Source organism: Telopea speciosissima, chromosome 11 (genome assembly GCF_018873765.1).
Source record: "Telopea speciosissima isolate NSW1024214 ecotype Mountain lineage chromosome 11, Tspe_v1, whole genome shotgun sequence".
Lineage (NCBI taxonomy): Eukaryota > Viridiplantae > Streptophyta > Magnoliopsida > Proteales > Proteaceae > Telopea > Telopea speciosissima.
In genome coordinates, this window is record NC_057926.1 from 17,560,003 (window position 1) to 17,571,273 (window position 11,271).

At 42.4% G+C, this 11,271-nt stretch overlaps 2 protein-coding genes across 2 annotated transcripts; one reads left to right on the plus strand and one right to left on the minus strand.

Moving 5' to 3' along the window:
• Window position 1: 1 nt before the first annotated feature.
• LOC122646478 (salutaridine reductase-like) lies at window positions 2–679 on the plus strand. The gene is made up of 2 exons (XM_043840043.1): window positions 2–200; window positions 288–679. Exons 1-2 carry the CDS (start codon window positions 21–23, stop codon window positions 666–668), a joined length of 561 nt encoding a protein of 186 aa, XP_043695978.1. The 5' UTR covers window positions 2–20; the 3' UTR covers window positions 669–679.
• Window positions 680–5,252: 4,573 nt separating this feature from the next.
• Window positions 5,253–7,264, minus strand: LOC122644835. The gene is made up of 2 exons (XM_043838214.1): window positions 6,108–7,264; window positions 5,253–5,700 (listed from the first exon to the last, which is right to left on the minus strand). Exons 1-2 carry the CDS (start codon window positions 7,262–7,264, stop codon window positions 5,253–5,255), a joined length of 1,605 nt encoding a protein of 534 aa, XP_043694149.1.
• Window positions 7,265–11,271: the final 4,007 nt, after the last annotated feature.

Consider the following 11,271-nt stretch of genomic DNA (forward strand, 5'->3'; position numbering starts at 1 on the left):
GTGACTGGTTGGTTGAAAAGATGGATGAAAATGACAAGAAGTTGATGGAAAATGTGAAGCAAACTTATGAGAAGGCAGAAAATTGCTTGAAGACGAATTACTATGGAACCAGAATGGTCACAGAAGCACTACTTCCCCTCCTTCAACTGTCCAATTCAGCTACAATAGTTAATGTCTCTTCTATTCTAGGACAGCTCAAGGTAATGGACTAACTGACCTTGATAACTGTACCTTTTTTCTTTTTTTTTTTTTTAAATTATATTTCATTTTTGTGATCATTGTTTCAGTTCATAACCAACGAGATGGTTAAAGCAGAATTGGATAACATTGACTATCTAACAGAAGAAAGGTTGGATGAGTTAGTGCAATTGTTTCTCAAGGATTTCAAGGAAGATATGTTGAAGGCTAATGGTTGGCCATTAACTGCATCTGCCTATAAAGTCTCCAAATCTGCCATTAATGCTTATACGAGGATTCTAGCCCGGAAGTTTCCACTTAATTTGCACATAAACTGTGTTCATCCAGGCAAAGTCAAAACGGACATAACGTGTAACACAGGGATATTGACAGCCGAAGAAGGTGCTAAAGCACCTGTAAAGTTGGCTTTGTTAGCTGAGGATGGCCCTTTTGGGCTCTTTTATGATCGGATGGAAGTTTCTACCTTCTAATTCAAGACTCAAGATCGAGAATTACAGACACGATCTTCTCATTCATGGAGGGCAAGCATGAATAGTGGAGAAAAAAAAACAGCTTCTTCGATCCATGTAAGGGAAATTCATATAAGGTGAATCTCCATATTGGGAAATAAGGCTCTAAATTTAGGAGATTACATTCCTTGATGGTTTAGGAATGCCTAAGGTTATAAATAAGTGGAGGATTAAAATCCTCCGCAGTGCGGGCATCTAGCGGTGCACTGTAGTGCGGGCATGAGAGCTTGACATGTGGAAGAAGCTTCATCCAACGGTGCGAGCTCGATGCAAAGAACTTTTTTGTTTTTATTTTTCTTTCTTTTCGAGCTCGACAGCGTTGGATGTTACAACTTCCACGTGTCGAGCTCTCAGGGCTGCACTATACAATGCACCACCAGATTAGGGCATTGCAGAGGATTTATGGGATATATGCCTCATCACTTGTCCCACCTTATAATAAGTGATGCATCACCAAGATCATCAATAACTCTTCTTATGGATACATGTATGTAATGATATAATTTATATATATAAATATGCATTACTTAACCATGTTTTTATATCTTCAGTTTGATTTGATGCGAGATTTTAATTGGACAAAGTTTTCCTCCACTCATTGAGGACGGTTCACCCATCATCCTAGGATTCATAAACCCCTCTTAGGCTTTTAGTATGTTCCAAAATACACTCCCGATACCCATTCCTGCCCTCTCCCTCCCCTTGGTGAATGGGCCATTCACCGTGGGTGGAGGGAAACTCAGTCCTTTTTAATTTAATAGAAGAACATGGAAGCAAGAAAATGGTGCCCATTTTTTTTTTTTATAATATATTTAGGATATCATCCAACTAGGTGATAAGATACCATGAATTACAACAGGAACTAGGATATGCAACAAGAAGACTAGTATCTGATAGAACAATGCAATCAAATAGAATATCATAATTAGGTCAAAATCATTGTAAGTCATGTTATTGCTCCTGATAGAAGAAGGAAATTCCTTATCACACTTTTTGAGTTTATCATAATCAGTAATGTGGGATCTTGACTCCACCTATCTATTATTATCATGCATTCATATATCATTAAAGAAACAAAGTGATGCAGGTTGAAGGTCCCATTTCAAAATCATGCTCAGGAGCCAAGTAAAATCCCAACACCAACTCTTGGTCTAAAAAGTAGCAAAGACCAAGACCAATAAAGTGGCAACCCAAAGTTGTCACTAGAATTTTACTTATGCACACATAACAAATTCAAGGGCATTTTTGGGTTATTTAAAATACGATTTAAAGAAACCCAAAGAATGAAAGATGTAGCCCTTTGAGTCTGCTTTGAAATGGATTTTGAATCACATCAAACAGAGCTATATTGAAAGAGAGATGATTTTTCTACCGAACATGCGCAGTCCAGTCTACCTACTCGGGTTCTAGTTCATTTCTTGGACTAAGTCTCACCTTGGATCTAGCCTAACCCCTAAGATGGTCTTCCTTGGATCTAGCCCAACCCTCATAAAGATCCTACATGTGAACCTAATTCTTGGCTAAGCATCCCCTCCTAGTTGGCCTCTTTTGATTGGGTGATTCTTCATCTTCTTAACATGGTTCTTCAATTTTTTTAGTACAAGATGATGTGGCAGCTCATTATTCAAAGGTTTTCTTGGCCTACACGGCTTCAACTATACTTCCAAGGTCCTTCTTAAAAGTTACAAAGTGTCTCTTGAAGACTATAAGGTCTTTCTTGAAACATGCTTCAAGATAAAAAGAATCTTTGACTAAGTTTCTTTATGCTTGTAATCAATCTCAACTATAGAAAAACCAAGGATTGAGATGTTATAGTACCTTTTAGAATTTTCTTTGTTTTCTTATAAAAGGAAAACCGATTCTCATTGTCATGACAGCTATGAAATAATATTGCGGTGAAGATTGCTACAAACACTTTTCTTGAACCAAGATGTGTTCTCCCCTTGAACCTAGAAGAGTTCATTCATTATTTGAAACCTTGAAGAGTTTTTCTTCTTCCTTGAAGAGTAGGAGCTTTGTCACCCTCTTGCATCCTAGAAGAGTTGCAAGACCCTTGGAGCTGCAAACACATCTTAGAAGACCTCTTTGTAGTTGAGTTGTGCTCTCTCCCCCGATCATTTGTTCAAGTAGCCTAGTCTTGGCCTGCATTACAGAGAAAAAAAAAATTCAAGTCTAATAGAAAACAAGAGCTCGATTCCAAATTATAACCCATCCAAGCCTGTCCTTGGGCTGACTTTGCCTGATTCCTATGTACCCATGTCTTGTTTCCTTTACCCAATCCTTGATTTCGGACAACTTCTTATTTGATGGTTCAAGCATCCGTGTCAGTTATGAAGAAGAAGTGTTCAATGTATACAGTGGTGCTTCACTTGGACTTCACTTGTTGAACCAGGGAATCGTAGAGAACTGTAACCTTCATATTTGGGCCTCCATTCCCATGTCCAAAAAGAACCAAGAGAACTCCACCTAAACTTGTGGAAACTGATTTCTTTTCAGATGTGGGATTTAATTGTCTTGGTGGGAATCTAATAAACTAATCCTGATAAATTCTTAGTTCGAGCTGTTTAGTTTGGCATCTCAAGATCCAAACAGAGCCAAGGATGGAATATTTGTATTGTATATATCAGTGCCCAATTATCAACCAAAACTAGTCCATGGCCTAGTAATTTGGCTAGACATTAGCTACAGGCAATCTTTTTAGTCCAATCACAGTACCCTTACATCAGGGGCTTTTAAGTCCAATTAAGGCCCAACTTCACTGACCTTAAGAAATAAGTACACCACTGTGCCACCTTCACTTCGACTCATAAATTGGGATTGGTTTCCATCGACCCTGTTAAGGGGAGTACCCCATCAAAAAGGGCAGGCGCCCTAGACATTTTTGTTTTTTGGTTGCAAGGTTACAAAAGACCCACAAAGAAGAATGGAGCGGTTGCTAATGGTGTCTCTCTCTCTCTCTCTCTCTCTCTCTCTCTCTCATGGAGGGAACCATACTCTTTTACATGCACGCCAATTTGGACCAAGAAAGCTATCAGATGGCTGGATTGGAAATAAATTTTAAAAATTCAGATCTGAAATAGAGATATTGCAGAAGCAGATGATTTCAAGTGGCAGCAAAATAAAAGTTCAGAAGGGCCCAAAGTTTGGGTCGAGTTCACCCCCTTGGCAGCCCTTGAAAACCCCCAAAGATGGGCCTGATCTGCTTGATAGATTAGCCTGCGGTTGCTATAAAACTTGGCTGAAATACTAACATAAAACAGGGGATCTGCAAGGTTACATAAATCAGGGATTGAAATGGTTTTTAATGATCAACCACATTACCACTGTGAACAAGTAAATTTGAGACTGAGAGTGGATCAAATCTGAGATTTTTTTTTGGTAAAGGTCAGCAAAGTGTATATTATAAAAGTAAAAATATTGATACAATGAATGACTGAAGAGCACCTGAAAGAAAGCACAGTGTTCTAACGTGTTACCTTCGGCATTGCCCTTAGTAAAGCGTTAGACCATGACGATCTTACCAAAATCAAGCTATGTAAATCTATAGAAAGGCCGTTCGAGCGCTTCCCAGTATACTATCTGCTTAATGAAGGGGGGGGGATCAGACCAACAAGTGGTGTTTTTCCTTTTCGCCGCATGGTTTGCAAGAGCATTAGCAGCAGAGTTTGCTTCCCTGAAGCAATGAGTGATACACCACTGGATGGAGTCAAGAAAAGTAGAGGCTTTCCACCAATTCTGCATTAGGCACCAAGATATCTTGCGAGAGAGGATGGATGAGACTACAGCTTCCGAGTCACACTCAATCCAAAGGTTTCCAGCGCTAATCTCACTAGCGTGCTTAACTCGTGTAAAGAAGGCCCTCATTTCTGCCATGTAGTTCGATCCCACTCCCTGGTACTCAGAAAAACATCTCAACATAGCTCCTAAGTGGTCACGAAATATCCCTCCTGGTCCTATCGATCCTGGGTTGCCCAAGGAAGAGCCATCAATGTTCAATTTCCACCAACCTCGTGGTGGTTGCCTCCATCTCACTTCTACTATTCTTTTAACAGGTGGCCTTGAGAATGAAACCTTCAGCTCTCTAGCCAAGGTAAGCTCCTAGACTATTTTGATATGCACCCCTTTCCCCTTTGTGCGGTCCCCAACATCTCTAAAGCATATTTTTGCCACTTCAGTAGGAGATCTTCTCAAGTTGTCGTGGCGACGTCTATTGTGCTCCCACCAAATATTTTGGCAACAAATAATCAGTAGAGCTCCCCATACCTTAGGGAGGGGAACCACCTTGGCCTTCCTGCGCCACCAAGAAAACAATAACTCAATAGATGGGAATCCACTCTAGCTCTGATAAAATACAAAGAGCACTTCCATCTAGACTTGTTGCGAGTAGACACAGTCTAGAAACAAGTACTGGCTCATTTCACAGGCCGCATAACAAAGGTCGCATCTAGATACTAATGGCACAGCTTTGCAACACACCGTGTAGTCAGTGGGAAGCACACCATGCGCGAGTCGCCAGCCAAACACAGTAGTTCAAGGTTGAAGCTCTCAGTTCCAAACTGCCGAGACCCAGTTAGGTATAGCAGCCTTTAGACGTAAGGCCTCCCATGCAGACTTGACCGTGAACAGGCCTGTTGTCGTATGAGCCCAAAATCTCCTATCTGGCCCATTGTGACATGTGATCCCACTGCCTTGAATCTTATTGAAGACACTCTGGATCTCAGGTTCTTGAACTGCCGGCAGTGCCCAATTTCCTCCTTCCCAAAAATCTGCAACCGAAGCCAATTGATTGCGTGGAATGTGGAGAGGATGAACTAGGTCCTCAATGCTTTGATTATCTAACCATTTGTCGTACCAGAATCTTATAGAGTTGTCATTTCTAACCACCCATCTCTCCGCCGACTGTACAAATTCCCAAACTCTCCTAAGGCCTGGTAGAAGTGTGGAAGTGCCAATAGCCTTTTTGAGCGACCCATCCCCTTTCACAAGTTGACCTCTCAAAAAAACAGCAAAGGTAGACTAATCCATTTTTATAGTCCATGCAAGTTTAGCAATCAACGCCAAATTTAAGTCCCGCAACTGACGGACACCTATTCCACCTTCTTTCTTGGGCTTACACAGACTATCCCATTGGACTGTAATAGCCCTAGAGCAATCAGCCTCCCCTGACCAAATGAAATTGTGAATCCATCTCTCCATTACCTCAATAGTTCCCATCAGCTATAGATAAACCGAGAAATTGTGAACAGGAATGCTTCCCATTACTGTACGAACAGTTCACTGCACCCACCCATGGAAAGAAGGCGTCCCTTCCAAGACGCAAGTCTCTATTTAAACTGATTGACCAAAGGTTGAATTATGTCTCGCTTAACCCTGCCCTTCATCAAAACCACTCCTAAGTACCTTGTTGGGAAGGTACACACAGGAATTTGTAGCACCGATAATAATCTTTGTCTTCTAGCAGCTGATATACGACCAAAGAAAACCTTGCTTTTAGCGAGGTTTATCACCTGACCCGAATACTCTCCATAGGCCTCTAGGAAGTGCTTGACACGTCTAACATTAACCAACTCTGCCTTCATAAAAATAAATAGGTCATCCGCATAAAGGAGATGGGAGGGAGTTATCACCTGACGTGGTCCTGCAAGAGCCTTAAGCCATCCTCTATGTCGCAGCTCATTTAACCCTCTGCATAAAACCTCTTCAGAAAATATAAAAAGGAGAGAGGACAGCGGGTCGCCTTGTCTCAACCCTCTTTTCGTCCCAAAAAAGCCAGCAGGTCCTCCATTAATCAGAACTGAGATCTGGGTCGACTGAAGAATTTGGTGCACCCAATGAATCCAAGACTGAGAAAATCCAAAGGCATTGAGAACATCGAACAGAAAATTCCACTCAAGCATATCAAACGCTTTTTGAATGTCCAGTTTCATATCCAAACCTCCTCCCTTGCATTTTACTTCCATCAGATTTGTTAGCTTTGATGCGACTCCAATGTTTTCAAAAATGACTCTGCCTTTCTGGAAAGCTCCTTGCTCAGGAGATATCAACTTGTACAAAATAGAGGACAATCTGGTCGCCATAATTTTAGGGATGATTTTAAAAAAGATATTTCCCAGGCAGAGAGGGTGGAACTGCCCCACCTTGTTGTCGTTCTCAAGTTTAGGGATTAGGCAAAGGAAGTTGCAATTCACTCCTTTAGTGACAATGCCTTCCCTAAAGAAGCTCTGAATGCCACGACAGACATCCCTACCAATAAAGTCCCCACACACCCTATAGAAAGTACCTGGGTAGCCATCCGACCCAGGAGCACTAGTGGGGTCCAAATAAAAAACTGCAAATCTAATTTCATCGTGCGAAGGGATCTTGGTCAGCATAGCATTATCCAGCTCTGTCACCAGGGAGGGAATTGTAGAAAGAAGGCCTGCATCTCTAGTTGTCCTCCCACTTTTGAAGAAATTTTCATAGTGGGCCACTAAATGATCACCAATCTCCTTAGGATCCGTCAAAGCCGATCCATCATCTCTGATTATTTCTCGAATGGTGTTTTTGGTGCGCCACATTCTGGTTGAGAGGTGGAAATATTTAGAGCAGCGATCTCCAAACTTCAACCACTTTTCTCTCGCTTTTTCACCCCAAAGCTTCTCCTGCAGCTCAATAGCTTTGTTATAATCATGTCGAGCCTACTCCTCTCTCTTCAATAATGCCTCAAAGAATCCTTCAGCATCTAAAAGACTTTGCACAGAATCAAGGTTAGCCTTGGTACGGCTGATTTCATGATCAATGTGGGGAAAAGCCTCTCTGGCCCATTCCCTCATAGGACCTTTGAGTCTTTTCAGCTTGCTATGCACCACAAAAAGAGGGGAACCCATGACCGGTTCAGCCCAAGAGCTTCGCACCACTCGACAAAAGTCCCCATGTTCAGCCCAGAACCTTTGCATGCAAAAAGGGATATTAGATGGTCGCAGCACTGCTTCACTAAACACCATAAGGGGAGCATGATCGGAGGAACCTCGGACTAGAACTCGCTGAACACACCCTGCATAGTGTTGTTCCCAATCATCATTACAAAAGCTTCGGTCGAGCACCACCTGCACGTTCCCCACCCTTCTATTGTTAGTCCATGTGAACTTGTTGCCTAGAGAGTGAATCGGTGTCAGCGCAGTGGTTTCTCTTATGGCAGCAAAATCCTTCGCAGAGACTAAGTTGAAGCGCCCCCGGCCTCTTTTATCACTTGCATATAGATATGCATTAAAGTTTTCAATTACTAGTCAAGGGCAAGCCATTCCTGTAATCGATACCAGATCACACCACAGCTGTCGTCGAGTTGCTCTAAAGCAGCTCACGTGAACAACAGAGATAATGTTACTCATCCCATTGAGCTCTACCCGTAGGGAGACATGTTGCTCAGATTTCAGAATTACCAATGGGCGATGTAGCCCCATCTTCCATAGGAAACAGATATTATCAGGGCCCTCTTCTCAATCATTTGAAATAAAGTCCGAGTTCATTCCTAACGAGGTGAAGAATCACCGAGGAAATCTATCGACGCTAATCTTAGGTTCAACCCAGCACATGAAATCAGGATTCTGTTCTTTCACTAAAGCTCACAAGTGAGCCCGTGCTCTACTGTTACCAGCCCCTCTGATGTTTCAAAAGAGGCATCGCATGATCAGAATTCCTTGGAGATTTCTTGACGCTTAGACACAGCGTCACGTTGTTGAGCGAGGCTACTAGCAACTATTCTAGTTTCGAATGCTCCTTTTGCTCTACGTCGCGTGCTAGAGATTATATTTCCCTGCTCAATATGTTTCTCCCTTGCATGTCATCTACGTGGGGCCTCAATGAATGGTTCATCACTTCCCCTAGCTTCCCTTTGTGTATTATCTATGTGAACCACCACAACAGTCTTGCTGTTGTCACGATACTCAACCAGAATAGGAGAGGGATTATCAGGCAATTGCCCACCCCGGTTCACACCTTGCATTGGCTCTGCCTAGTCTAGAGAACCAGCCTGGGGTAATGGGACCAGACCTCCCAAATTAATCCCATTGCTTCCACCTTGCACATGTGATAACGGAGTCTCAACAACCACAAAATTAGAGATAGAGGCCGAAGAAGTAGGAGAGATAGGCTGGGCTCCCTGATCTTCCTCCCTCCCAGTTGAATTCCCACTAGGATTGGTGCCGAATCCGCTGCTTGCTTCATCCTTTCCTTATCAGAGTCCAACTCAACCTCTGCTACCTCAACCGCCATCGTCCCTTCCACTGTTGAGTCTCTAGCTCGCTATTCTTGCCTGTGTCTATTGTGTTGGCCCTGGTTATCGACGTGATTGGCACCAGGGATGCCGTCAACTACTTCGTGCTCAATCTCGCGATTGGGACATGATTCCACACGATGTCCATACCGGCGACATCCATGGGAGCGAGATGGCCTCGAATACAACTTTCTGCTTGAAAACATACATCTTCGGGGACCCCTCCTATTCTCGTTCCACATATATTTCCTCCACACGAGGCACCGTGTCATCGACGTCCATGCACAATCTCACATAATGCCCATAGTGAGACTCCTTGGTTCTTCTGTCAATGGCTATCGACCTGCCAACCGCCTTTGCAATAGATAAAAGAACATCTTCATGCCAGTATTCTTGTGGCAAGCTTGAAAATCGGATCCAAGTTAATCTATTTGTAATTGCCTAATCATCTACCATGAGATCTTTCCTCCATTGTCGAAAAACCTCTGCGTCTGGTCATCCACTCGGATTGGACTTCTCCTCCATATGCTCGTCATGTCCTCCGCATTAAGAAACCAGAAAATAACAAATCCCTTCCCTAACGACTTCATGGAAACTCCCTCTTTCAATCCCCAGTTCTTCACAGCGTCACGTACCTTATCCATCAATGTAAACCTAAAGTTAAGTTGCCCCAGTAACGAGAACTTAAGCTTGTTCAGCTGTGCTACATACGCTGCTTGGGGGATTTTGATCCTCGTGAGTGAACCATCTCAAACTGGTGAAGGGAAGCTCTCAATCTCAGGAAGCAAGGGCCGTGCCACATTAGTGTAGGACTGAGGCGGTGCCGCTGCAGCTTTAGGCTGAGACTGTAAGCTTGGAAAACCTAGAAAGCCCCCAATGTCAAATGCCGGGAGTCCATCAGGATCCTAGGCATCTCCCAATCTCTCTCTACCAAAGCCATCCGGGAAAATCGCTCCTCCAGTCCCAGCCATCCCAAAATGACCTATCCTTTTGTTAATTTTTTGATCAAATCTGAGATTAAAATCTATTATCAGAATGATTAATTGATGTGTGTTGGGAAATTGGAGAATTCTGGAGTTGTGTTGTCATTGTTGGCAACATTTCTAGACATTTTGATGATGCGGCAATGGTTTTTGGTGAGTTGGAAGAGTTGAAATGGTCAAACAGGCTTCTACACAGTGTCAAGGGCAATTTGGTCATTTGGCAAGGTTATAATGGCCTCCAAGCATGGAGGATGTATATTGGCAGTATTTTGGGTCCCGAAAAATTATTTGGCAAAGGCTCGAAGCAGCAGGTGAAGGTTCCGTACATCAAAAGCTATGATTTCATACGATCGTGCAGTGGGGTCCACTTTGAAGCTATTTTTAGAAGCCCTAATGGCTGAACTGGGAAAAGAAGTCTTCACAAGAATTTCAGTTCTTCAAGTCTTGGTTCCAATGCAATTTGTTTCACTTATTTTCAATGTCAGACGAAGAAGTTATGGTGTTTTTCGTGTCTTTATGCAAAAACATAGCGAATCTGGAGAAGGACGTTTTCTCCATACTTAGCCAAATTTTTTGGCTTAAGTTTAACGACCATTCTGTAGACAGTCATTTTCCATTAATTTGATAAAGTTACAGAATCTCCACGAGCATCGGATCAACATCTAGTGCAAGATTCCTTTTAGATGTCGCGGATTGATGCAAGATTCTTTTTAAAAAAGAAGGAAGAGAGAAAGGAAATAAGGGATTTGGTAGTGGAGTGTGACATCAGCATGATGTCACCTCCTATTTCTAACGATGATAACATTGTGAATGTCTCTAACTTGTGTCCTCGTTACACTTGGTTTTGTCACGAAGAATCTAGTTATTTACGATTCTGCCATTGGTTACCAATTTTGGAGCATCCAACTTTGAAAGGCCATATCTTGGCCATCTGAAGTCCAAATGAGACAAAAAAAATTTTGAAATTGGGTAATTTTTCGAGAGGAATCCATTGGAAGGAGTTGCAGCATCGTTTAAGCACAGAAAGTTGATGATATCACTGTTTTATGCTCGATGACTCCGTATTGAAGATGGTTTGAGCAGTGGAGCGTACACAAACACGATTTCTATGCGTCTACGGCTTCATGATTGTTGGATTACTCTACAAGAGGTAATCCTCGATTGTAAATCCCCATTATGAGTTTCTAGGTTGCATGTTTAGTTTAAAAAAAAAACCTAGTTTGATTGTAAGCCAATATTGGCCATTGTATTAGGGGATTTAGTTCTGTTATTTGCAATTAATTATTGTAACTCTGTCAAGTGGGGGCTTGTACAGAGATTGGGTTAGTTG